General features: G+C 39.3%; 1 protein-coding gene across 2 annotated transcripts in view; it reads left to right on the forward strand.

The window, feature by feature from the left end:
• Window positions 1-27,494, forward strand: part of MSH2 (mutS homolog 2) — a 46,345-nt gene that overhangs the window by 1,498 nt on the left and 17,353 nt on the right. The window contains exons 2-8 of one of the 2 annotated variants that reach the window (XM_036435244.2): window positions 6,378-6,532; window positions 9,025-9,303; window positions 10,688-10,834; window positions 12,003-12,152; window positions 13,278-13,411; window positions 19,945-20,144; window positions 22,110-22,219. In XM_036435244.2, the coding sequence (XP_036291137.1) occupies window positions 6,378-6,532; window positions 9,025-9,303; window positions 10,688-10,834; window positions 12,003-12,152; window positions 13,278-13,411; window positions 19,945-20,144; window positions 22,110-22,219 (1,175 nt within the window). The remainder of the gene's footprint in view (window positions 1-6,377; window positions 6,533-9,024; window positions 9,304-10,687; window positions 10,835-12,002; window positions 12,153-13,277; window positions 13,412-19,944; window positions 20,145-22,109; window positions 22,220-27,494) is intronic. The other variant, XM_036435247.2, reaches the window with a different exon arrangement.

The raw sequence follows: 27,494 nt of genomic DNA on the forward strand, positions 1-27,494 counted from the left end.
CAAAATATAAATAATTACAGTGCAAGGTGAAGAACTGAGCCCTAACCAGTTTGGCTCAGTGGATAGAGCGTCGGCCTGCGGACTGAAGGGTCCCAGGTTCGATTCCAGTCAAGGGCATGTACCTTGGCTGTGGGCACATCCCCAGTGGGGAGTGTGCAGGAGGCAGCTGATCCATGTTTCTCTCCCATCATTGTTTCTGATTCTCTATCCCTGTCCGTTCCTCTCTGTAAAAAAATCAATAAAATACATATACATATACACACATATATATATATATGTATATATATATATATATATATATATTTTTTTTTTTTTTAAGTGAAGAACTGGGTGTTGCATGACTCATAACAAGTTGTTGAAGAGGGTATAGAGGCAGGAATACCAAAGACCGGAGCCATCAGAAGAGGTACTGTCTGAAAGGCTAATTCCACTCGATCCTTGAAGAACAAGAAATTTGCCAGGGAGAGGCCTGAAAAGAGGCAGATGGGTGTTGCAGGAGCAGAAAATGGTGAGCGAGGAGAGTGGCCCAGGTAGATGGGGTCAGATGATAAAAGGCTTTTTTTCTCTTTTCTTTTTTAAAATATATTTTATTGATTTTTTTACAGAGAGGAAGAGAGAGGGATAGAGAGTTAGAAACATCGATGAGAGAGAATCATCGATCAGCTGCCTCTTGCACACCCCCTACTGGGGATGTGCCCGCAACCAAGGTACATGCCCTTCACCAGAATAGAACCTGGAACTTTTCAGTCCTCAGGCCAATGCTCTATCCACTGAGCCAAACCGGTCTTGGCGATAAAAGGCTTTTTATGTTGTGCTGAGTGAGATGCTAGTACTGTCTGTTGTAGGTGGGCAGTGGGAGTTCTGAAGACTTGGTTTAAAGTAGAGTGGTGTAGTGTGGAGGATGGAGCAGAATGAGTGAGATTAGAGGTATGGGGACCAGTTGAGACCAGCCAGAGGCAGTGTTATGGTGGCTTCATAGTTAATGACAGTCTAGATTACTTTCCAGGAATGATTCCTTTTATTCTAGGCTGGTACACATTTGTCTTTGTTTTCTTGTGGTTTAAAATAATTTAAGCATTTAAAATGGGTAAAATTTTAAATGTTTGTATAAATTGGATAACTGATTTTTTAAAAATATATTTTATTGATTTTTCACAGAGAGGAAGAGAGAGGGATAGAGAGTTAGATACGTTGATGGACGTTGATGGGAGAGAATCATTGACCAGCTGCCTCCTGCACACCCCCTACTGGGGATGTGCCCGCAACCAAGGTACATGCCCTTGACCGGAATCGAACCCGGGACCCTTCAGCCAGCAGGCCGACGCTCTATCCACTGAGCCAAACCGGTGCCGGAGATAACTGATTTTTCTAAGTACCTGTTAAAACAAATGGTTGTTGGTGTTTTTTTGTTTTGTTTTTTGTCTAAGTTAGATTATGAAAGGAATAATGGATGGATGCTACTAAGCATTACATTCATTTATTGGGAAGGAAATTTAGTATGAACAATTTAATATTGGAGTGTAGATTTTGTGTTTTTGAAGTATAGTTTCCATTTATTTTTCCCCTGGAGAACTTTTCACTCCTTAAAGATTTAGCTCCTAACATGGACTTTGGGTGGAGGTCATGGGGCAGCACCCGAAGGTCTTAATGGGATGGGGGTGTTCCGGGCTTCACGAGAGCGATTCCCGACTGCCTTGCTGTGAGTGGCACACCTCACACAAGTAATTTAGTTTCACATACAGTTGGGGAAGCACATAGGTGCCGAATGTCCCTAATGGCTGCTGCCTCTCCTGTGTTCGAATGACAAACTTCTTAATGGCCTTGTCCTTGGGCACACACCCAGCGCAGTTGGTGCAACAAACAGGCTGCACATGGCCTCGGCCTTTTTTCCTTCTTTTCTTGGTCATCTTGGAAATGAGGTCCCAAGTGAGCTAGATTTTTTTTTTTAACATAATTTTTTCTTTTGTTGACCATGAAAGTTAAAGTGTTGGTTTTTGCCAAGGACATTTCCAAAAGTAGAATAACCTAGAAAGTCACCTTATCTTAAATCCTATTGGGAATGTAGTTAAGGTGATTAGAAGTGAATGTGAGGCCCTGGCCAGGTAGCTCAGTAGGTTAGAACTTGTCCTCATACCCCAAGGTTGTGGGTTTGATCCCTGATCAGGGCATATACAAGAAGCAACCAATCCTCCTATATAATAAAAGCCTAATATGCAAATTGTCCAATCGGGCATTTGACATGCGCTGACCACCAAGGGGCGGTGCAGCAGTGAAGGCACTGCCAGCCAGATGGGCCCCAGCGGGAACCCTGCAGGATGGTGGAGCAGGTAAGCAGGGCCTCTTCTTCTTCTTCTTTTTATTTTTTTATTTTTTTTTTTTTTTTTTTTTTTTTTTTTTACAAATAGGAAGGGAGAGGGAGAGAGAGTTAGAAACATTGATGAGAAACATCAATCAGCTGCCTCCTGTAAACAAACCCCCTACTAGTGATGTGCCCACAATCAAGGTACATGCCCTTGACTGGAATCAAACCTAGGACCCTTGAGTCCGCAAGCTGATGCTCTATCCACTGAGCCAAACCAATCAGGGCGGCTTCTTTCACTTAACATTTTTTAGATGTACCGTATTTCGTTCAGTTGATGTACATTTGGGTTACTTTTTTGTTGTTAATTCTCACCTGAGGATATTTTTTGCATTTATTTTTAGAGAGAGTGGAAGGAAAGGAGGGAGGAAGGGACAGAGGCAGGCAGACAGAGAGAGAAACATCGATGTGAGAGAAACACATGGATTGGTTGCCTTCTACACATTCCCCAACCTGGGTCAGGGATTGAACCTGCAACCCAGGTAGGTGCCCTTGATCAGAATCGAACCCGGGACCCTTCAGTGCATGGGTTGACAGGTCCCTGGCTCCCTGGTGGTCCTTGGGGATCACGAAGTCTGGGCATAACAGTCCCACATTATTATTATTTTTAAATAATATTTTTATTGAGAGGAAGTAAGAGGGATAGAGAAATGGATGAGAGAGAAACGTTATTGATTGGCAGCCTCCTGCACACCCCCTCCTGGGGATCAAGCACATGACACAGGCATGTGCCTTGACAGGGGATTGAACCATGTCCCAATAGCGCCCCAATTAATTGATTATCTGTCTAGACTTAGTGGGACAAATGCAGGTGACCAGGATTCAGCAATAACGGCCTATCTCCTGATGTCTAGACAGCTGAGTCGAACCAGAACACATGATGCACAATACAGAATTAGTATGCAGTCTCACAGGGTTTAGTTACCTATTCCTAGTGGGTCCTAGGCTCCAGCAAAGGCCACCGGCAATGCATACTGAAGGACAGGGATGAAAACAGAGACAGGCAGGCGCCCCAGTTGGTTCAGGCTCACACAGCAGAGCACAGGGGCTTGTCTCTCTGAGCTACGTGGAGTCCCCCTCTTATCCGGCAAGAGACCACAACTGAAGATGGTCTCCAGGTTATATAGGCCGTGATATACAACTTGTGTCCTTATTAGCGTGGGCCGGACGGTGTTGCCTTTGCTAGGAGCAGGGCATTTACACTTTAAGGGCGCAGAGCTTTTACGTCAAGATTGGGGTGTTCATTAATTTTGGAAGTTACAGAGTATTGGAGGTTTCCATACAGCAAACATTTCACACAATAATTATTTTATACATTAGAGGGGTTACATTTATTATAACAAACCATTTCCAGGACACTCAACCAGATTGAACCATGGCTGGGCATCCAGGTTTGCGTCCACATTCTTCAAGAAATGAATGTTGCACCATCCTGAGGGTAATTCTTTCTGCTATAACCAGGTGGAGGCTGGGTAGCTTTCTCTTCCTGTTCCTTTTATTTCACATCAGAGGGTCAGTCCTGCTTTCCAGCTATTCTGACTGGAAGCATATGGTCTTAGCTCTTCACCAGAAGTAGCTGCACTTCAGGTGCTTCTTGGTAAATATGACTTAAAATGCACTGCCACCCAATGTGACGTGTCACTAAACCCCTTTGAGAGTACGATCTTGGGAGGATAACTTGGAGGTTAGGCAACTTAATCTGAAGGTTAGTAATGGAGGTAGAGCAGGCCTTGGGAGGGAGGGGAATCACCTTATTGCCTCTTTTCCCCGCCCACTGTTAAGGCTGCACCAAGCCTGTGTTCTCTTAAATGTGTCAATTAAAAAAACGATTGTTCTGGATACTTCCACTCAGGGCCAGGGAGATAGCATTGATGTGCAAAGTAGTCAGGTCTAAGAATGGGGAGTGGTGGGTGCTGCTTATAGATCTGAGATGCTTGTTCATCCTGTGGTAGGAATTTAAATTCAAATGCTGGCATATCCAACTGGACTGATTACTTAGGAGCTGTTAAATAATTGTGCCAGATCAGTGTGTTTTTCTCCTCCCCAGAATTGTTTTTGCTAGGTTGCACTTTATATTTTGCCTTCAAAACTGAAGGGTGATATGAAAAACACTGTTTTGAAACTCACTGTCATATTTACTAGAAGTTACTGACTATTCACAATGGCATTTTAAGTATTTCTGGGAGAAATTCCTCTTTGATTTTGTATTAACTCTGGTTCAGTGCTTTTCTTGAGCAAGGTTTTGTGTGTGTGTGTGTGTGTGTTTTTGTTGTTGTTGTTGTTGTTTCATCATAGGAATAATGTTATCTAAGTGGAATTCAGCTAGATGGGCTGATAGGGTTTGCCAATCATTCTGGTTTGCCCAAGAATGAGGGGGGCTTCTAGGATGCTGAACTTTCAGTACTAAAACTGGAAAAGTCTTGGGCAAACCAGCATGTTCCCCCTATGTTTTAGGCAAAATCAGGGAAGAATTAAAATGGAGCCTCCCATTTCACATTGTGGTTCTGAATCTGAGTATTAGTTGGGAGATGTGTGTTTGCTGCAACCTGGGTAGGCCTTAATTCCTGCATATGCTTGTGAGAATGTGAGTACATGCCTTACTGAATGTGATTTTATTTGCTAAAAAAAACATTGAAAACTGTAAAGAATTTTGAGTTTATTTGAGCCAAACTGTTGACATATGCCTGAAAGCAAAACCTCAATGAATTGAGATAATGCTATGGAGGATGGCGGGTTACATTTGTATCAAAGGAGGGACTTAGGTGGATTACTTGAAATTCATTGGTGATAGATTAAGGAGGTGGGATAAAGCTAAGGGGTGGCGGGGAGGAGGGGGGGGGAAGAACCCCTGGGATTGGATAAAAAGTAAAATGATGGACACGTACTTAGGTGGGTCCAGGAACAATTAACATGATAATGTAGGAATTTGTGGTATCTGTCCTAATGCCCAGCACATTAGGTTGTGCCCCAGGGGTCCAGAAAAAGGGAAGTTACAAGTTACCACGCATTTCAAGGGTTTGTTATATTAGAAGCAAAAAGACCGGTGGGCTCAGTTAAGGTAAAGGTTGACCTTGTCAGTGAAGATATCGGTCTAGGATGTAACTGCCCACCATAACATTTCAGACCATCCTTTGTGTTTACTGTAGGTCTCTGAGTTTGCAAGACTGCCATGCAGTCCTCCCCTGAACTTGTCAGGTCAGCATGTAGCCTCTTTTGTCCACACATTCAACTTGATTTTTTTCTTTTTTCAACTTGTTTTTTTCTTTTAAGTATTTTTATTGCTTTCAGAGAGGAAGGAAAAGAGAGATATTTCTAACTCTTTATCCCTATCCCTTCCTCTCTGTAAAAAATCAATAATATATATATATATATCTCTATCTTTTTGCTCAGCCAGTGTGGCTCAGTGGTTGAATGGTTCACATCAATGAGAAAAATCATTGATCGGCTGTCTCCTGCACGTCCCATACTGGGGATCGAGCCCACAACCCGCGCATGTGCCCTTGACACGAATCGAACCTGGGACCTTTCAGCCTACAGACTGATGCTCTGTCCACTGAGCCAAACCAGCTAGGGCTCTTCTCAGTTTTTTATTTTAATTTATAGGCTTCATAGAAGCAGAAGGCTATGTCTGCTTACCATTTTAGAGAGAGAGGGAAAGGAAGGGAGAGAAATAGAAACTTCGATGAGAAACATCATTGATCGGCTGCCTCCTCACAACCCCTATTGGGGATCTAGCCCCAAACCCAGGCCTGTGCCCTAACTGAGAATCAACCAGTGAACCTCTTGGTTCATGAGTCAATGCTCCGCCACAGCAGCACCAGCTGGGCTCTAGTCACCATTTTATACTTCTCCTCTACCAAAATCTTGAGGACATATCATAGGTGCTTGATAAGCAACGTATTGAATGAATTACTGTGAGAACTGTGTAGTTTTTTTGGGAAATACTGTGTTAGGTACTTGGAAAACATTACTTAAAATTCTCTCAAATCTGTAACATGTTTTTAATATTTTTCTTTAGGATCAAAGACTCTGGAGAGTGTCGTGCTTAGTAAAATGAATTTTGAGTCCTTTGTAAAAGATCTTCTTCTAGTTCGGCAGTATAGAGTTGAAGTTTATAAGAATAGAGCTGGAAATAAGGCCTCCAAGGAGAATGATTGGTATTTGGCATTTAAGGTAATTAACTTATTTATTTATTTATTTATTTATTTATTTTTAAGCACAGAAAAAATTAAAATCTAAGGAGATTCTTTATATTTTAATATTTTAACCAGGTCTGATAGTAAAGTGCTTTGAAAATTTTAATTTTTAGCATGTGATTTTTAAAAACTATAGTTTAAAAGTAACTCAGAAATTCAGTAAATCCTTATAAGTATAAACACTGATCTTTGTCACTGTCCCTAAAAGATAAGTAATAAAGAGCTGTTACATAAAGTTGAATACGGCATTAAATAAGGATTTGATTTTACTCTTTGTAAAGTAATTTCACACAAATTTACAGTATTCCAAATATCTCATTTTACACATTTTAATCTTTGTATGTGCCTTTCTCCCATTAGATTGTTAAGTTTTTGTAAGTCTGGGACTTTAATGGTGATCATGTTCTGTAGCCTAGCAAACTATAACTCTTTGTTGTTGCTGCTGAGTTCTATGAGAAATGAGATAGAAAACATCCTTTGTGGTGCCCTCAATTTTTTATTAAAATCTTTCAAGATATAGGCTAAATAAAACCTATAGGTAAAAAACCCACTTCTCAGTAAGCAATGGAAAATTCCCAATGTGTAGAATGCTAAATTCTGTCAGATATAATCTTCAGTAAATGTCTAGTTTTACAAATGGATTGGGGTTGGGAGGGGTAATGAAATGAAGATTGAAAAATATTATATTTGAAGCAGCACCAACATCAAATGTTTAAATATTACATTAAACTCCACAAGAAAAAAACCTATAGAACTTTCAGGGGGGAAAAAGTGTCAGGCCTTGCCCAGTGTGGCTCAGTGGTTGAATGTCAACCTATGCATTAGGAGGTCACAGTTCAATTTCTGGTCAGGGCACATGCTTGAGTTGAGGGCTCAGTCTCCAGTAGGGGGTGTGCAGGAGGCGGCTGATCAATGATTCTCATCATTGATGTTTCTACCTCTCCTCCCTTCCTTCTGAAATCAATAAAAATAATCAATAAAAATAGTCATAAGTTTAAGTGAGTACCATGGTTATCAGTCACTTCTCAGTCCTTTATGTCATCAGAATCTTTCAAGATGAACTAAAAAATTTTTTTTTAATTATTGATTTTAGGGAGAGAAAGAGAAACATTGATTTGTTGTTCTACTTAATTATGCATTTATAGTTCGACTCTTGCTCGTGACCTGACTGGGGATTGAACCCCAAACCTTGACGTATCAGGACAATGCTCTTATTAACTAAACTACCCAGTCAGGACAAGATGAATTATTTTTAGTTCTTTTTAAGGGGGAAGGGAGAATGTTAAAGTAAGTATCTTCATCAGGTTAAAAATATGTTATTCTTCATCCTGACTTTTAAGAAATTGAGATCTAAAACTGCTGTTTTTAGCTTATTGATTCTATTGTAAAGTATTAGTGATATTTAAAATAGTTGATTTGTGATTTTCTTTTCATGTTCTCAGTAGTTTGTATGTTCAGAGATTACCAATCATATCATTTTTCATCTTCAAGAATCCAATTTTATTAGCTACTGGTTCACTTCACTTTGAAGGGTATATAAGGTGTGTTTTATAAGCTCTGTATAAATTCAAAGTTTGTATGTGAAAATAGGATGTTTATATTTATGATTGAATTGGTGCTTTTAAAAAATAGCAGATAACTTTTCTTTTTTGATCCAGATTTTAATCAATCCATAGTTACAGGAGATTCAGAATCATACTGTGATAAAATAAATGATTATGATGCCAACCACATTTAAGAACTGTTGATGGCTACTGGTTGCTTTGACTGTCACTGTGCTCGTTTGAACTATTTGTGACTATCTCATGTTTTATTACTCTGGTTGTCAGTTGCCTCAGAATGCCTCTGGTTGAAGTTTTTAGTGTCACCCACAGACGTGTCCAGCCAAAAGCAAAGAAACTTGACACTAATTAGTCTATGCAGTCTTAAAGAGCTATTTCTAATCTTTTTGACCTATTGAAAATAGGTCAAGGACCTTTTATTTAGAAAATCACTGACCTAGAATAATCTGCATTTTACACATAAGTATATTGATATAGAGAGACTTTTTCAAGGTGAGTATTTTAGCTAATAATACTGCTCTTCTATGTGGAATAGCTACGTAGTGAAAATACTGATATGTGCATCCTATGGGTAGTTTGGCAGAATGTAGAAATTTAAGCCTAGCAATGACAAGATGATCACTTTGGGTTCCTTAATGATTGTGTGTATATAAACTTAGTTGTCAAATTACAAACTGAAAATCATGATACAATTAATTTTAGATAGACCCAAATGCTCTGGAAAAGTATGGGTACTTTATTGAACATTGGTGATAATTATTGGAATATATGGTATAAGCTTCTTTTTTGGGGGGCAGGAGGTAAAAATCATTTTGTTAATTCATCCAGGTTGGGTAATTCTTGTTTGCTAGTGAAATTTTAAAGTACATCCAACAGTTTCTTAAATTTTTTCTTTGTTATTGCTTAGGCTTCTCCTGGTAATCTTTCTCAGTTTGAAGATATTCTCTTTGGTAACAATGATGTGTCAACTTCAATTGGTACTGTGGGTGTTAAAATGTCTTCAGTTGATGGCCAAAGACAGATTGGAGTTGGGTATGTTGATTCCATAAAAAGGAAGCTAGGACTGTGTGAATTCCCTGATAATGATCAGTTCTCCAATCTGGAAGCTCTCATGATTCAAATTGGACCAAAGGAATGTGTTTTAGCAGGAGGAGAGACTGCTGGAGACATGGGGAAACTGAGGCAGGTAAGATAATTGGTCTAGTGACAGAGCTGAAACCAAGCGTAGGAAAGGTGCTAATTAACACGATACTATTTTATTTAAGGAAGAGAGTAATTTAAAAGTATCTAATTTCAATAATGCTTTATTTTGAGGAATGTCTTGATTTTTATATTTGACAAATTTTGTGCTTAATACGACATTAGAAGAAGCTGTTTTCTTATTTAAGACTTATTCTACTTCAGATCATTTCCCCTCTTGCTCTCCCTCCCTCTTTAAAGGGTAACAGAAGGGAGCCTTGGAGGGTTCAAATCAAATCACAGTTGATAAAGGGAATGCTTTCACAGTTCAGGGGAAAAACAAGGTGATTTTAAAAACAATTTATTATGTATCTAGCATGGATTTATCAAATAAATATGATGTAATTCTTCAGGACTATTATTATTTTTAATTTTTTATTTACATTTTTTTCCATCATCATTTATCCCCCCTGTACCTCCTTCTCACCCCGCCCCTTTCCCCCATAGTCACCACACTGTCAGGATTATTATTAATTTTTTTAAGATTTAAAAAATTGATTTTTAGAGAGAAAGGAAGGGAGAGAGATCGATGTGAGAAGACAATAATCAGCTGCCTCCTGTACACCACCCTACAAGGGATTAAGCCTGCAACCCGGGCATATGCCCCAACCGGGAATCGAACTGGCAACCTTTCAGTGCACGGAATGACACCCCGCCACCTGAGCCATATCAGCCAGGGCAGGATTTTTTTTGATAGGTCAAGTGGAACTTTAGCTGATTTTTTTTTAAAAAAAATTTTGATTGTGCCATTTGTATGATGTATTAGATATTTCTTAATGGATGTTTATTGCCCAAGGGTTCTTTTATTTTTGTGCGCCTCAAATATAAGAACTATGCATTTTTAGCATAAGTAGTATCTAAATAATTTTCTAAGAATATTACTCTGTTAAGATTTTTTTACCTTTGGGAATATTTTTGAAAGCTTCATGTGTACATAATTTTAAATATCCACCAATATTTTGTGTGTATATATATATTTTAAAAAATATATTTTTTATTGATTTTTTTATAGAGAGGAAGGGAGGGAGAGAGATAGTTAGAAACATCAATGAGAGAGAAACATCGATCAGCTGTCTCCTGCACACCCCCCCACCAGGGATATGCCCGCAACCAAGGTACATGCCCTTGACCGGAATCGAACCCAGGACCCTTCAGTCTGTAGGCTGACGCTCTATCCACTGAGCCAAACCGGTTTCGGCTCGTTTATATATTTTTAAAATACTTGTTCATACATATTTTAGCAGTATCTTGCATGTAGTATGAAAATTTAAGATGGGTTAATAATTTGTTAGATATTGTCAAAGTAATTTAAAATATTTCTTGTAAAATAGGTTATTCAGAGAGGAGGAATTCTGATCACAGAAAGAAAAAGAACTGACTTTTCCACAAAAGATATTTATCAAGACCTTAACCGGTTATTGAAAGGCAAAAAGGGAGAACAGGTGAATAGCGCTGTCTTGCCAGAAATGGAGAATCAGGTATGTGAATTACAATGTGAATTTGTCCTAATTGTAATAGTGACTTTTTGAGAAGGCTAATTCTGTCACATATATCTCGAACCTAAACTGTGATTTTATTTTTATGATAAAGCTTGAGAAAAACTCAAGGAAATGACTAGAAAATTTTAAACATAATTCCATAGTACTTACATAACAAATGTCTCCGGGACAAGGAAGAGTTTTATTGGTTTCATGTAAAAGAGCCTGATTACTGTCACTAAATATTTGAGAAAGCTTATTGACCTATTAAAGCTTTACAATTTGCAAGCTGTAGAATAATTTATAAACTAGAGGCCTGGTGCACGAAATTCATGCATGGGTGGGGGTCCCTATGCCTGGCCAGCGATCAGGGCCAATCAGGGCTGGGCCGGAGAGTAGACAATGGTTGCTGGGCTGGGTGCGGAAGGAACGGATGCCAGATCCTGACCCTGCCAACATCACCTGCTGTTCCCCATCTGTCCCACCTCCCCTTCCCTTGAGTCCACCTCGCCACTGCAGTGGGTGGGTGGCAGGTGGGCCCATTGGGACCTGGGGGAGGAACAGAGCACAGAGATTGGCTGTTGGCCCCAAGGAGGGAGCTGGCCCTCAGCCCCCCTGAGAAAGGGGCTGCGTCCCCTACCATCCATCCCTGGTTCCCCATCCCAGCCTGGGGCCTGGCCTGGGAGAGGGACTGCAAGAGATTGGCTGTGGGAGCACACTGACCACCAGGGGGCTGCTTCTGCATTGAGCGCCTGCCCCCGATGGTCAGTGCGTTTCATAGTGACTGGTTATTCTGAGAGGCAGTTTTATTACATGCTAAATAAAGTTAAAAATACCTGTCTTAAGGATTATTATGGATATTAGAAAGCATAGGGGTGAAAATATATACAGCACATAATAATTGTATAATAAAAGTTACATGTAATAGGTATTTGACTATTTTTTATTTTTGGCTGTTTTGAACAGTGCTACTATTACAGTATATTTTCATTTTCTAAAAATCATTTTCTAATATTAAGAGATTTATTTTAACTTTCATTTTCTTAATTTGGTTTGGGAAGAAACACTAAGGAAAATGATGTGCTTGGCATTTTTCCCCCCATTGCCTTTTAAAATATTTCTAGAATTCTAGTGATGACAATCTTTTGTTTTACATTCTTAATCGTAGGTTGCAGTTGCATCATTGTCTGCAGTTATCAAATTTTTAGAACTCTTATCAGATGATTCAAACTTTGGACAGTTTGAACTGACTACTTTTGACTTTCATCAGTACATGAAATTGGATATTGCAGCAGTCAAAGCCCTTAACCTTTTCCAGGTAAAAAAATAATTAATGGATTAAAAACATTGAAAGGTATGCCCTGGGTATGAGGCTCAGTTGGTTGAGTGTCATCTCATGCACCCAGAATTTGCAGGTTCTATTCCCGATCTGTGCACTTGCCCAGGTTGTGGGATTGATCCCCAGTAGGGAGAATGCAGGAGGCAGCTGATAGATGTTTCTCTCATCAATGTTTCTCTCTCCCTCTACCTTCTTTTCTCTCTAAAACTCAATAAGAATGCATATTTAAAAAGACCACATTGCATGGTAAAATTCATAGACACAGATAATAGTATGGTGAGTACTATAGGGAAAGGGGGTGGAGAAGGTAGAAGAGGGTAAAGGAGGATAAGTGGTGATGGAAGAAGATTTGCGATGGTGAAAACAATATAATATACAGATGACTATTAAAAAAGAAGCCTCAAATAAAATAATTTTCTTTTTTGTTAATCCTTATCCCAGGATATTTTTTCATTGATTTTTAGAGAGTGGAAGGGAGGAGGAGGAGAGAGAAAGTGAAAGAGAAACATCAGTGTGAGAGAGACAAATCGGTTGGTTGCGCCCCGGCAGGCCCAGGATTGAGCCTGCAACGGAGGTGTGTGCCCTTGACCAGAATTGAACCTGCAGCTTACGATGCTATATTCACTGAGTCAGCCTGGCTAGGGCCTGAAGCATCTTTCTAAGGAGCTTAAATATTCTGAAATATTATTATACTTGAATAAGTAGTTTTGAATTTGTATACACACCTTCCCCCCCCTGTTCCCTCCAAGCACACAGTTCCCCGACCCTGGCCTGCTTGGACCTCACCCTTGAATTATTATATTTGTCTAGTTGTAAGTTATAGAAAAAGTATTTGCCCTTAATATAATAGTTTTTAAAAATTACACATTAATAAGTTTTATGTCTAAAACCAGTAAATACAAAGCTGTTTTGGTTTGGGTAATACACAGCAGAAAATAAAGATTAACGGGTTAAAAATTTGACTCTAGGAAGAACTTTTGTGCAGATTTATTATTTAATATTTGAAGAATATTAAATGTTCTTGGTTTTCAAAATTATTTTTTATGGCATAGTAAGAGTTTTCACTAATGAGAACACCGTTCTTTTTTGTTGTTTGTTTACTAGGGTTCTGTTGAAGATACCACTGGCTCTCAGTCTCTGGCTGCATTGCTGAATAAGTGCAAAACCCCACAAGGACAAAGACTGGTTAACCAATGGATTAAGCAGCCTCTCATGGATAAGAACAGAATAGAAGAGAGGTACATGACTGGCTTTGAGTGACATTCAGTTGCTCCATTTGATTATATCATACCATTTATACTTATATGCAATTTTTTTTTTAGCATCCAGCTTCATGGAGAACTAAATAGTAATAATAGAACGATAATTATTTAGATTGATTAAATAATTCTTAATTACATTTTTCTCACTATAAAGTACAATTTTATTGGAGAGATGGCATGGAAAATGTTTAGAGCATGAACATGAACTTGGGAGTCAGAGTATCTTGTTTCAAATTATGGCTTTGCCACTTTTCAGCTGTTATCTTGGGCAAGTTATTCAACCTCAGTGTCACAATTTCTTCAGTTTTACTAGTAAAGTGAAGCAATAACATACCAAATTCATAGAGTTGTTATGAGGATTTGGTGATTTAATATGTATGAAGTACTTTGCTCAAGGTCTGGCACATAGGAAGTATTTGATTATTTTAGAAAGGACTAAGTCTAAAAATGTATTTCAGATAATATTTTAAGTTGAGGAAATAAAAGAAAATCATATAATCATGCTACCCTAATACAATTAGCAATTTGAGTATATTTTTGTTTTAGATAAGCATTTTAAAACTTTTAAATGAAGTATAATATACATTAAAGCTTAAATCTTAAGTGTGCTTAATGAATTTTCACAAAATAGATACATTGGTGTAACAACACATAAGTCAAGAAACAATCGAGTGTCCCAGAAACTTGCCTTCTAGTTTTTACTCTGTCTTAGTCCAAGACTAATAATCATTGTTCTGGCCTCACCCTTTATTTTTGCCTATTTTTGAACTCTGTATGAATAGAATCATTTTATATACAGACAGTCCTCTGATTACATTGGACTCTCTGTACCTCGTTTCATGTTACATTGCCATCTCCATTTATTTATTAAAAAAAAGTTCTGTTATTTTTATGTCTGTACATATGTGCTTTATGTTTTTTATTATTTACTGCAAGTAAAAGTTAGGAATTGTTATTATTATTTTTTTAAATAAATCTTTATTGCTCAGATTATTACAATTGTTTCTCCTTTCCCCCCCCATAGCTCCCTACCACCCAGTTCCCACCCCACCCTCTGCCCTTACCCCCCTCCCCCCATTGTCCTCATCCATAGGTGTGCAGTTTTAATCCAGCCTCTTCCACCACCACACCCCTTTCCCCCTGATAATTATCAATCCACTCCCTTTCTTTGCCCCTGATTCTATTATATTCACCAGTTTATTCTGTTCCTCAGATTTTTTTTTTTTTTAGTTAAAAAGGTCAAAAACTTTAATTTTCAGGGAAATACAAGAAGATGCATGTAAACATAAAATACAAAACAAAACAACCCAAATCTTGCAGTCTAGAAGCATTGTTCCTCAGATTTTTAATTCACTTGATTTTTAGATTCACTTGTTGATGTATATGTATTTGTTGATCATAATTTTTATCTTTATTTTTTTCTTCTTCCCCTTCTTAAAAAATACCTTTCAGCATTCATATAATACTGGTTTGGTGGTGGTGAACTCCTTTAGCTTTTTCTGATTCAGAGCAGTCGGAACTGGGGTTAAGTGTAGTCGGGGGGCTTCCTTTCCCCTCCTGCCAGCCAGGCACTCGGCCGCCCTTCCTCTCTGTGCGCATGTCTCTGTACCTCAGGCCTCCTCTGACCTGTGAGCTTTTCTCTTTCCTTATAGTTGTAGAATTTCCACTCAGCCAGCTTTCCTGTGGTTCTGGATGATGTCTGTTCTATCTTTTAGTTGTTTTGAAATTGTTGTGCAAGGCCCTTACCTAGGCCGCCATCTTGGTTTCTCCTCTGTAGTCAATTCTTATGTTAGCAGGTTTTTTAAATTGATTAATTGATTTTTTAAAAATAGAGATATTGATTTGTTTTTCCACTTATTTATGTATTCACTGGTTTATTCTTGTTATGTGCCCTGACCAAGGATGGAATCCGAAACCCTGGCTCATCAAGAGACCACTCCAACCAACTGAGCCACCTGGCGAGGGCTGTTTGCTAGTCTTTTTATTTTATATTTTTATTGATTTTAGAGAGAGGAAAAGAAGGGGAGAGAGGGGTAGAAACATCAATGTGAGAAAGAATCATTGATCAGCTATCTCCTGCACGCCACCCAGCCCACAACCTGGGCCAGTTCCCTGACTGAGAATTGAACTATGACCTGGTTCATAGGTTGACACTCAACCACTGAGTATACCGGCAGGGCTCAATTTTTAAATTTTTTATGAACACTTCTTTTTATATAAAATTTAATATGACTAATGTAGTAGTCTTAGTAGAAACATAAGCTACAAATAAAAGTATGACTCCTGTAAATTTAGAGATAGTGGTGGTGTTAATGTGATACTATATCATGTTTTCTGAGGCAGTTGTACTTATAGGGTCCCTAGTTTCCTAACAGGTTATATTATCCTTTTATGCAAGGATATCTTTATTTTGTTTAAGATATATTTTTTATTGATTTTTTACAGAGAGGAAGGGAGAGAGATAGAGAGCCAGAAACGTCGATGAGAGAGAAACATCGACCAGCCGCCTCCTGCACATCCCCTACTGGGGATGTGCCCACAGCCAATATGTACATGCCCTTGACCGGAATCAACCCAGGACCTTTCAGTCCGCAGACCGACGCTCTACCACTGAGCCAAACCCGTTTCGGCTGTAAGGATATCTTTAATTAGAATTAATATTCTGTGCAAATAGAAGTCTGGAGGTCATACAGTGAGTGCATTTCTTTGAAATAGTGAAGCACTGCTCTGGCTTCTGAAGAACAGGAGAGCTTCCAGTTCATTGCTTCCCAGCCACTGTTGTCTCCACTTCTAAATCAAGTTTAGTGGAGACTCCTGTATTCTGGTCTCTGGGCTGATCTACTAGCTCCTTTTCATTTAATTTGCCTCCTAATCCGGCCTGCACAGCAAAGGCATTTCTTTATCCAGTGCTTTCTTGGGGACCATAGAATTTCTTGCCCTAATGGGCCTTTATCATACTGGCCTCTCCTTAGCTTTCTCTTTCAATTAAAAGTTGCTGGAGAAAGTCACCCAATGTTGATTGGATCCATTGTACTTTGAAGCTGTCTAGCTTTCATTACCACCTGGTATTACCTTTATTACATGACTCAATACACTGGCCAATCCAAATTTTTGTACCTTCCCTGAAAGCCTTCAGCTGCCTCCTTCCTCTAAGTAAATAATGTCCACTTTAATCCTTCCAGTCTCAAAATGTATCTTTATTTTCAGTCTTTCACTTCGTGGCTCTTTCTCAGAAGGAGGAATAACACTTTGGTTTCCAAAGTCAAGGGCCTTTCCGCTTTATCTCTAGTTATAATTTTGTCCTATTCCTTCTCTGCTTTGGTTTTCTTTCAGTGGATCCTCTGCTTTTCTTATTTCGAGTTTTAGCTGTTGCCTCTCTTTCCCTCCCTCCCAAGTATTTTCCCCAGAATCCTATCTGTATAAATCCCGACTGTTCAGAATATTGGCAAATGAAATACTTCAAAATGAAGTTTCCCAGCTCTCATGGGAATTCCTTGCTTTCTTGTCCATATCACATTTCACTGCATTTTGTATATCATTGTTAACTCAGCACTAACTAAAAGATGGAATATGTTCTTGTCCTCCACTAGATTGTATAATCCTTGAAAGTGTTTCTCTTTTTTTCTTGCCATACTGTTTCTTTTATCTTAAGCCTAGCAGAATATTTGCTACTTAATGTGTCAAGTGGTTCTTCTTGTATTAAACTATGTGAAGTAAAGATAAAGAAGAGACTCAAAACTTATCATTGCTCTTCTTTAGGTACTAAATTTGTTCTTAGCCATGCAAATATGCTGTCATAACTTCCAGTCATGTTTTTGCAATGAAAGATTAGAAATGCTATTTAATGAGAAAGGACAGTCTTGATTTTCAAAATACCAAAAATTCCATGAGTTAAACTGTTGGATTTTTATAAGTTAAGTGACCCTAAAACATTATCTTGTATTTCAGTCAATTTGAAAATTAATGTAGTGAATTATGTACAGCTGAATAATTTTATTGAGTAGGGTTGACAGGTATATTTATGCTCTGCCAACAGTCACTTTGGTACTTCTAAAATGGTGATGTGAAAATGGCATTGTCATGGAAGCAGTGAGTAGAGCAATCATTTAAAAAAAAAAGGTCTGTTAGCCAGAACATTAACTGACACTGTAATTAAATTTGAAGTGGCATACTGAATAGACTTGTGAAACTAGCAATTTATTAGGCTTTTAATAATACCTGAACCAAAGACTGAGGGGGCTGTATGTTGCCTTATGCTGTGTGTTTTAGAAGCTTTTTCTTTCCTTGAGTTTTACTTCTTAATAATCTTAAATACTTTTTATTGATTTTTAGAGAGAGGAAGGAAGAGGGAAATTTTTCTAGAGCAGTAAGTACCTGAATTATTCTCAGTGTTTGCTTATAGCCTCAGTGACTAGTTCATAATACAAACTTGGTAGCAGATTATTTTCCCACTAATTTGGCATTTGCCACAACAAATACATCTGCCTAGGTACTATCTTGACTTTCTATAGAGTTTTAGTTATTTTTCTCTTTATTTTTATCTTTTAAAAAGTGAATTTTTAGTCAAGTTCCTTTAAACCAGTGGTACTTGGTGCAAATTTCCCTCCAGGGGACATTTGGCAGTTCCTAGAGACATTTTCGGTCATCACTCTGGAGACCGTATAGTGCGTAGAAGCCAGGGATGCTGTTAAACACCACAGAACAGCCCCTTACAACAAGTAATAAGAATATTGATGCTGTTGAGAAATCCTGCTTTAAATATATACAATAATGTCATTCTTGGAGCAGCACAATTTTCTCTTATATAATACACAAAAGGCCTGGTGTATGAAATTTGTGCACTGGGGGGAGGTCCCTTCAGCCCAGCCTGCCCCCTCTCACAGTTCAGGAGTCCTCAGGGAATGTCCTCTGCGGGAGGCAACCAGGCTGATCAGGGGAAGGCATCACCCTGCTGCTGCTGCTGCTGCTGCTGCTGCTGCTGCTGCCGCCGCCACTGCCGGCCGCCACAGCTGCCAAGGTGTTTTCATCCACATGGACTCTCCACACAAAAAATGACAACTTACTTTAGGCATTTTCAAGATGTCTCTTTCATAGGATATGACATTTCCCACCCCCTCTTTTTTTTTAATTCTCACATGAGGGAATTTTTTCATTGATTTTTAGAGAATGTGGAAGAAAGAGGGAAAAACAGAGAGAAACATCAATGTGAGAGGCACGCTTTGATTGGTTGACTCCTGCATGAGCCCTGACCTGGGCCCTGGCCAGGGAGTAGCCTGCAACCTAGGTACATACCCTTGATCAGAATCGAACCTGGCCCCCAGCCATGACCGCGGGGCTGGGCCTGGTGGCTGCCCCCCATATGGATTTGTGTCTCCTCTGCTCCAGCCCCAGCAGCCCAGCACTGCAGCCGTGGGGCTGGGGCTGGCCTCCCTGTCTGTTGTTCTCTCAGGCTCTGGGCCCAAACCAGGCCCCTCCTCCTGAGCTGATTGTGACTGTTATAGCATCCTGGCCTAATTTGTATACCACCCCCCTCTCTATAGATATAGATATAGACATAGATATATTTTGGATTTACATTTTGATGATGCAGGAATTGTAAATGCTGATGGAGAGACAGTAAATAGTTAAGAGATTTAGAAAGCTGATTTGTTTCCTTACCCTCTCCTTGTATAAGCCACTGTGGGTTAATTTACTGCTCATATAGTTTACAAATGTAAGAAAAGGTTGCTCATCTGATAGCCTTCTGACTTTGGGTCATTTGCTGCGCCCCTGGCCATTTTCCCTACTGATTAAAAATATATATATATGTATTTTAAATTGATTTTTAAAAAGAGAGGAAGGGGAGGTGAGAGAGAGAGAAACATTGATATGAGAGTAAAATATTGGTCAGATGCCTCCTGCACACCACCCCACTGGGGATCGAGCCCCAAACCCTACAACCTCTCAGTGCACAGTAGGATGTCCAGTCAACAGCCCCACTGGCCAGGACCATTTTCCCTACCTTTGATTATTAAATTACTTCTCAGCTATTAACTTCAGTAACATCTACAACATTGCTGTAGATGTTACTGACGTTGTGATCAGTAGAGGGTTATGAAATTAATGTAGTAGGTGATAACCAGCATTTTTGAAAAAGATATGATAGGAAAATAACACTGCATCACATATAGTAAGTGTTTTGTGACAACTATTATAATTATGTAATTTAGTGAAATTCCTTTTTTCTGCTATCATCCTAGGTTATCTGGCTGGGGCCCTGTAGATTGAACTGACAAAAAATTAACAAGAGCAAAACACAATTTTATGTTTACACATGGGAACCATCAGAGATGAATAATAATAGGGTTGGTTAGAACTTGGGCTTATATTACATTTTAACAAAGGAACAAACATTTTTAAAGAAGTGATAAGATTGAGTTTCTAGGTAGGGCTGTAAATTGTGGGAAGGCATCATTGACAAATCTTAATTCTGTACTAAAATATTTATAATTAATACTAATGTATTTCAGATTAAATTTAGTGGAAGCTTTTGTAGAAGATGCAGAATTGAGACAGTGTTTACAAGAAGATTTACTTCGTCGATTCCCAGATCTTAACCGACTTGCCAAGAAATTTCAAAGACAAGCAGCAAACTTACAAGATTGTTACCGACTCTATCAGGGTATAAATCAACTCCCTAATGTTATACAGGCTCTGGAAAACTATAAAGGTAACAAAATGATTTTGTTTTTGTTTTCCTTCACTCTTTTTTCTTTTTAAAAAAATTGTTTACTTTATTATTATTTTTTTTTAAATTTAAAATTGATTTTTTACAGAGAGGAAGGGAGAGAAAGGGATAGAGAGTTAGAAGCGTAGATGAGAGGGAAACATCGATCAGCTGCCTCTTGCACACCCTCTACTGGGGATGTGCCTGCAACCAAGGTACATGCCCTTGACTGGAATCGAACCTGCGACCTTTCAGTTCGCAGGCCGACACTCTATCCACTGAGCCAAACTGGTTTCGGCTAAGCATAGTTTTTAAATACATTTTATTGATATTGTACAGAGAGGAAGAGAGAGGGACAGTGAGTCAGAAATATCGATGAGAGAGAATCATCGATCAGCTGCCTAACGCCTGCAGGGAAGGGCAGTTGGGGGCAATCAGGCCAGCTGGGGAGGGCAGTTAGGGGCAATCGGGCTGGCAGGGGAGTAGTTAGGCATTGATCAGGCATGCAGGGGAGTGTTTAAGGGGTAATCAGCCTGGCAGACAAAAGCAGTTCGGGGCAATCAGGCAGGCAGGCAGGCAGGCAGGCAGGCAGGCAGGCGAGCGGTTGGGAGCCAGCAATCCTGGATTGTGAGAGGGGTCCCAGATTGGAGAGGGTGCAGGCTGGGCTGAGGGACATCCCTCCCCCCCTCATAACTATTAAAACAAACCTTTCAATAATATGAGAAAGCTTTATTCTTTTGCGAATAGAATTAAAGTAACAATTTTATGATGACAGGATATAAAATAAGTATAGATTTAGTGATATTTTAATGTTATTCCTGAAAAAAATAAAAATTTAGAGACAGCAGGGGGCAGCAACAGTGTAGAAAATTCTTTTGCATATGTTGCATTGTAATAGAACTGGCTGCATGCAGAAATGTAATAGAATATATTGGTAAGATAAACATGTATATGATACTAATTGTTAGTTGCCATAATTTAACCTCTATTGTTTGGTATTTAGATATTACAAATTATTCACTATTCTTTGTAATATATATTAAGCTAGCATTTATTGTTATTTTAAAATACGGGGAATTACTATGCAGAAACTTCTTTAAAATGTTTGTGTACCTCCCTGGCAATTTGATTTTGTTTTATTCTGTTGATAACATTATTAAAACTAGAATTTCTTGGCAAAGCTATGCCTCTTTTTCTTTTTTTCTTTTTTCTTTTTATTGCTTTCGAAACAGAGGGAGAGAGAGAAACATCGATCAGCTTCTTCTTGCATGTTCCCCACCAGGAACTGAGGCCACAACATGGCCATGTGCTCTGTCTGGGGTACATGGGAGGATGCTCAACCAACTGAACCACAGCTGCCTGGGCTTGTTTAATCTCTTCTAGTTGGAACACTGTAGTATTACTAATGGGAATTAGGGATATAAAGTATATTAGAGGTATTTTATTTTAGTGACTTGAGTTACTATTGATATTTTATTAAAAATTATAGTTTGTTAAGTTATAATTAATGTCATATCTCTGCGTCTTTAGTACTAGTCAATAGGGAGACAGGCAGAAGAAGCAGTGTTTTATTAGTAGAAAGTTTTGGGTGCCAGATTTCTCCCTTTCTATAAAATAAGTATTAACACTGCCCTAGGTGGTTTGGCTCAGTGGATGGAGCTTCAGCCTGCGGACTGAAGGTCCTGGGTTCAATTCTGGTCAAGGGCACATGCCTGAGTTCCAGGCTTGATCCCCATTTGGAAATGTGCTGGAGGCAGCCAATCGATGATTCTCTCTCAGTAAAGGTATATTAAAATAAAAAAAAGTACTAAACAAATTAGACCACCTAGGTAAATAGTAACTTTGGAAGCCTGCTGTGTGTGCTTTTGGATTAAATTATGTTCATTATCTCAGTCAAATTTTTATGATCTGCAGTTTTGTATTTTTAAAAATTGGACTTTTGTTTATATATATTTTTATTTCTTTTAGGAAAACACCAGACATTGTTGTTAGCAGTTTTTGTGACTCCTCTTATTGATCTTCGGTCTGATTTCTCCAAGTTTCAAGAAATGATAGAAACAACTTTAGATATGGATCAGGTATGCAATATGCTCTTTAACTCAAGCAGCATAATATTTTTGAAAAGCAAAGGCATAGCTAAACTTTTCCACTTTTGTGAGGCTCCTTTGAGACAGTGGATGTAAGATTAAGGAAAAGATTTGTGGGTTTAAAAAAAAAATTATTTCAGTGGGTGAAAATTAAGATTAAAAGAGGAAATGAATATTGGGTAAAGGAAACCTCACACAAAAAAAATTTCACATATGAAAGCTAAGTTTATTTTTTTTGACTCCAAGAGAGAAGGAAAATTATAGTCATTTAATTCTTTTTTCTAGAGGTTTCTTCTATTCATTTGTGACATGTTTCTTTGTCTTCGCATTTGACTGCTTCTCTGTGTTTGTTTCTGTAAGGTAGAGCTGCTTTGTCTTCTGGAATTGGTAAAGTGGCCTTGTGTAGTAAGGTGTCCTGTAGGCCCCAGTGGTTCAGCCTCCCCAGTCACCTGAGCTGGGCACTCTTTGTACTCCTATGTGGGCTGTGTGCACAGTATTGTAGTTCAGCTTTGATTGCTGTTGACCTCTGGGCCAATTGGCTGTAAAGACCAGCTGCTGTGCAGGAGGCACTCCTTTGGAGCAGGATTTGCTTCAGTGGGGCTTTGGTGTTCACTGAGACTGCCCCTTAAGTGTGTCGCTCATGAATGTGTAGCATTTGTAATCTGGTATGGCCTGAAGCTGTCTATCAGGTGCAATGGCTCTGGGGCCTCCCAGGAGGTGCAAAGTTAGCCACTGCCTGAGGCCACCCTGCAGGAGCTGTAGAGAGATCTGCAGATGGCTGCTATTATGTTGGGCTTGCAAGTGCCCAGGTGAGTACAAGCTTTCTTGGGCCTCTTATTGATAGATATGAGGCATGCTGATGCCAGCTGCTGCTTGTTGGAAAGGTTTTAGTAAAGTCTGAAGCTTGAGTCAGGACAGGCCATTCATATAGAAAAGCCATTGCAAACATCTTGAGTGGGGCTGCAAATTGGATGGAGCGGGGTCTTGGAATCACCAGGGCAGAGCGAACTGTGAGCCAGGCTAATGGAAACCCAGATATGGCTGCCAGTCAACTCTGAGACAGGGGAGGTCTCAGCATAGGAACAGTTATCCCTGCGAGCACTCATGTCTGGGATATACAATAGTTGTCCCTGAGTTCTTGCTCTGATGCCTGACAATCCAATTCCTTCTCATATGTTCCTGAATCCTCCCCTGCCTCCCTAGCTGTTGTCCCAACATTAAAGCTCAGAGGGAGATGGGGTAAGTGTAAATTCGTGTTCTGGCCCTTTAAGAGGAACTGCCTGTGTCTCCAGCAGCCTCCACATCAAACAACCACAATCCCCACTGGTTTTCACAGCCCGAAGGTACAGGGGCTCCTCTGCTCTGGAACACTGGTCTGGGGGGCTGGAAGCCCTTGCTCCTCATGGGAGGCCTCCACAGCCAAGATATCCCTCATGATTGAAAAAAATGCCACACATGGGTGTTGGACCAAGCCTGATCCACGCCTCCACCCCTCCTACCATTCTCCAGATAGGACTTCCATTCAGCCAGATTTCAGGTGGTTCTGAGTGATGGTTGTTCTGTGTTTTTATTGTAATTTTGATGTGGTTGTGGGAGGTGGTGAGTGCCATCCATTTTGGTTCTCCTCAGGTGTACAATTTTTAGATCAATGGAAGGCAGAAATACTGTTTCAGAGACCATCACTACCCATCTGCAGCTAAGGATGTGGCCTTACATTTGATTGGACTGAGTTGTATATTTGTAAACATTTCTTTAAATGAAAGCAACTAAAGGTGTAGTTCTTGATGGTGAACAAAAATTCTGAATAAAATAGGGATGTGGGAAGGCAAGAATTGAGCTTTTCACTAACACTGCAGCTGCGACACACTTAAAGGATCCCAGAAGCAAGGCAAATGCTGCCCTTTGTGGCCACCTTTGTTCTTCGAGCTTGCTATCTTCTTGCCTTAATACTTGGGTCTCAAGCTAAGCATGTATCGGAGTCACCTGATGGGCTTGTTAAAATACATGGCTGGACTCTGTCCCAGAATCAGATTCTTATAGGTCTGGGGTGAGGCTGGAGAATTTGTATTTTCAATATGTCCCCATATGGTACTGCTTGTCTGGGGACTACACTTTGAGAACTGCTTGCTTAATAGACTAGTAGTGCAATTGAGAATGAGTATGTGGTTTTCTTCCCAACAGTTTGCAACATACCTTTAATGTTGCACTCTTGGGCCATCATGGGCAATATCTGGCCAAAATTAGTATAGTTGAGAATGCTTAAGAGAGATAGGTACATCAATGATGAGAGATAATCACTGATCGGCTGCCTCCTGCATGTTCCCCACTAGGAATTGAGCCTGCAAACCAGGCATGTGCCCTGACTAGGAATCGAACTGTGACCTCTTGCCTCATAGGTCAATGCTCAACCACTGAGCCACACAGGCCAGGCTGTAGCTATCTTTTTCTTTTTCTTTTTTTAACATGTTTTTATTGATTTCATAGAGGAAGGGAGAGGAAAAAAGAGATAGAAACATAATGATGAGAGATAATCATTGATCAGCTACCTCCTGCACACCCCCTACTGGGGATCGAGCCGCAACCCAGGCATCTGCCCTTGACCTGAATCAAACCCAAGACCCTTCAGTTCATTGGCTGATGCCCTATCCAGTGAGCCAGACCAACTAGGGCTGTAGCTATCTTTTCATCTGGATTAGCAGATTCACACCTTCACAGGCTGCCCAAAAGATGTCCTACCTTTTAGGGCCACTCTCTTCCCCCTCTTCTCCACACTTGAACAGTAAAAGCTATATTCCTGCAATAAACCGTTTGTTTTCATTATGTGCAGTATATTAGCCACTACTGTGATAATTATAGAAGGTGGCAGGATTATAAAATCTTGGATACTTTTACTTTATATTATGCCTTTTCATGTACTTCCTCCCTCCCTGCCTTCCTGTCATGCAGTATTTTGACTGTATAAATCCAACTGTTACTGGTGATGTTGAACTTGAAAAGAAATAATTGAGAGCCAGAACTCAGATTACAAGAGAAAGTTTAGTTAGAAAGTTACAGAGGTAGTAGAAGTGAGCCAGCTGGAAAATGTAGGCTTAGAAAATAAATTACAGAGGCAGAAGGAGGTCCCATGGAGGTGAGGAGAGAGAAAGGCAAAGGTAGAATAATTGGAGGGAAGAAGGAGGGGGAAGGTGCAGGCATGCTCCTGGGAGGGAGAGTGCACTTCAAAGGCTGGAGCTTAGGGGAGGATCTCAACAGAATATCTTTAGCTTTATGCTGATGCACCACAATGAGATTTATTCCCTTACTTCATCTGTCCTTGGGTGTGATTGCCATACATGGCTCTAATTGGATTTCTGCTGTTTCCTTTAGTAGCATGATTTAGTTATTTACCCTCTGGTTGGGGAGGAGAAGTGTAAATCATTTACTCTTAAGTGTCCTTGGTTAAGGAAAATAGGATTTTGTGGTTTACTAGATGGCTGTAAACTGCTTGGCCATTTAACTGTCAGGTTCATTTTCCCTATTCCACTTGTCCTGGTTTACTAGTCTCTCTCATTCCCCCTCAGAGACTTCCATCCCTGAAATCGTTCAGAAGTGATGAGGGTTTAGTAACTGCTTCCTGCTGACAAAGGCCATTTCCCTGTCTGTATAGGGTATGGAAATCTCTCCCTGTCTGATCTAAGGGAGATAAGGGATCCAAGGCTAGAACAGAGAAGCTGTTAGCTGAGTCTTCCAAAATACAGATAGGCTGGAATCCCTAAAGCATCATCATCTTGATATGGAATTCTGGTCTCCAGAACGAATTTCTTTATTTGTTCTATCTTCTGTGGTTTTAATGGGTTCTTGTTTGGTCCTACTGTAGAATGTCTATGTACCAGTAGCAGTTTGTGCAACATTTCAAATAAAAGCCCTGCAAAACTTTGCTGGAATCCTTTAAGCAGTGATTGAGGCCAGGAAAACTACTGATGATTGGCCTAAGATAAACCAGGGTGGAGATACACGGAAGAGCACTACCCTATCAGGAAGTCCTGGGGAAGGAGGGAAACCACTGTTGTATAGATCACCCCCTGGTGACTGCTAAGATCCTGTCCTGTAACTATAGGCTTTCATGTTTTATGATATGATACTCTCTTTTAAATGAATAAGATTCCTAGTATACAATGCCTTTATTTTGTTATACGGTAAACCTTTACACTTGTCTCAGGTCATAAGTGAATTCGGCCCTTCACTGCCATTGTAGATACTTGTAATGAATTTAGGCATCTAAATTAGTTGACTTAGAACTACTTCGAGAAACTCTCAGGAGGCTATCAATTGTTTCATGTATCTTTTCTGAAAGTTTCACTCATGTTTTTCAACTGTGCACTTGAGAGTTCAAGGAACAGACATTTACATAAATGGTTGGGTTAATTTTTTTCTAGGCTTAGCTTTGTACATAATGCTTAAGATATTTTTGTGACTGTTTTCCATAAATCATATAGAAAGATTTTCTATTTTTGAAGTAAATGTAGATCAAAACCATCTCAAGACAAAATTCAAAAAGAAACTGATTTTTCACAAAATATAAACATTTTCAATTAGATCGGATTCAGTGAGAGTGTTAAATTTTTAAACCTTTCTATGCAGTATTTGGACCATTTTATCTTTGAATATTAGTTTTTACATACACTTACTTATTTTATCTACTGTTGGAAAAGTAGTAATTTTAGATGTTTTTATTGAAAATGACAGAAAAAATTAAAATAATTTTAAAAAATGCAATTGCATGATCCGGGTACAACATTATTGTATGAATATATGTGATAATGTATATAAATGCTTTAAAATGTTCTTGGGAACAAAAAATAAAAAAGGTGGAGTATTCATGTTTTCCACCCAAGATTAACTCAAAAGGTGTCAACATTTTTGCTTATAGTTATCTGTACAAATGAAACAGTGTTGTAAAACTGTTATCTATATGGTAAAACATTCTAATAATTACAAAAGAAAGAGAAAGCTTTAATTGTCTAACACATCTATCACCCAGAAATAACTGAGTTACTAGTTAACCTGCTTTCCATTTTTTAAAAAATATATATATTTTTAATTGATTTCAGAGAGAAAGGGAGAGGGAGAGAGAAATAGAAGCATCAATGATGAGAGAGAATCATTGATTGGCTGCCCCCTACTGGGGATTGAGCCTGCAACCCGGGCATCTGCCCTTGGCTAGAATCAAACCTGGGACCTTTCAGTTTGCAGGCCAGTGCTCTATCCACTGAGCTAGCGCTAGTCT

This window comes from Pipistrellus kuhlii, unplaced genomic scaffold (genome assembly GCF_014108245.1).
Source record: "Pipistrellus kuhlii isolate mPipKuh1 unplaced genomic scaffold, mPipKuh1.p scaffold_m20_p_13, whole genome shotgun sequence".
NCBI classification, from domain to species: Eukaryota; Metazoa; Chordata; class Mammalia; order Chiroptera; family Vespertilionidae; genus Pipistrellus; species Pipistrellus kuhlii.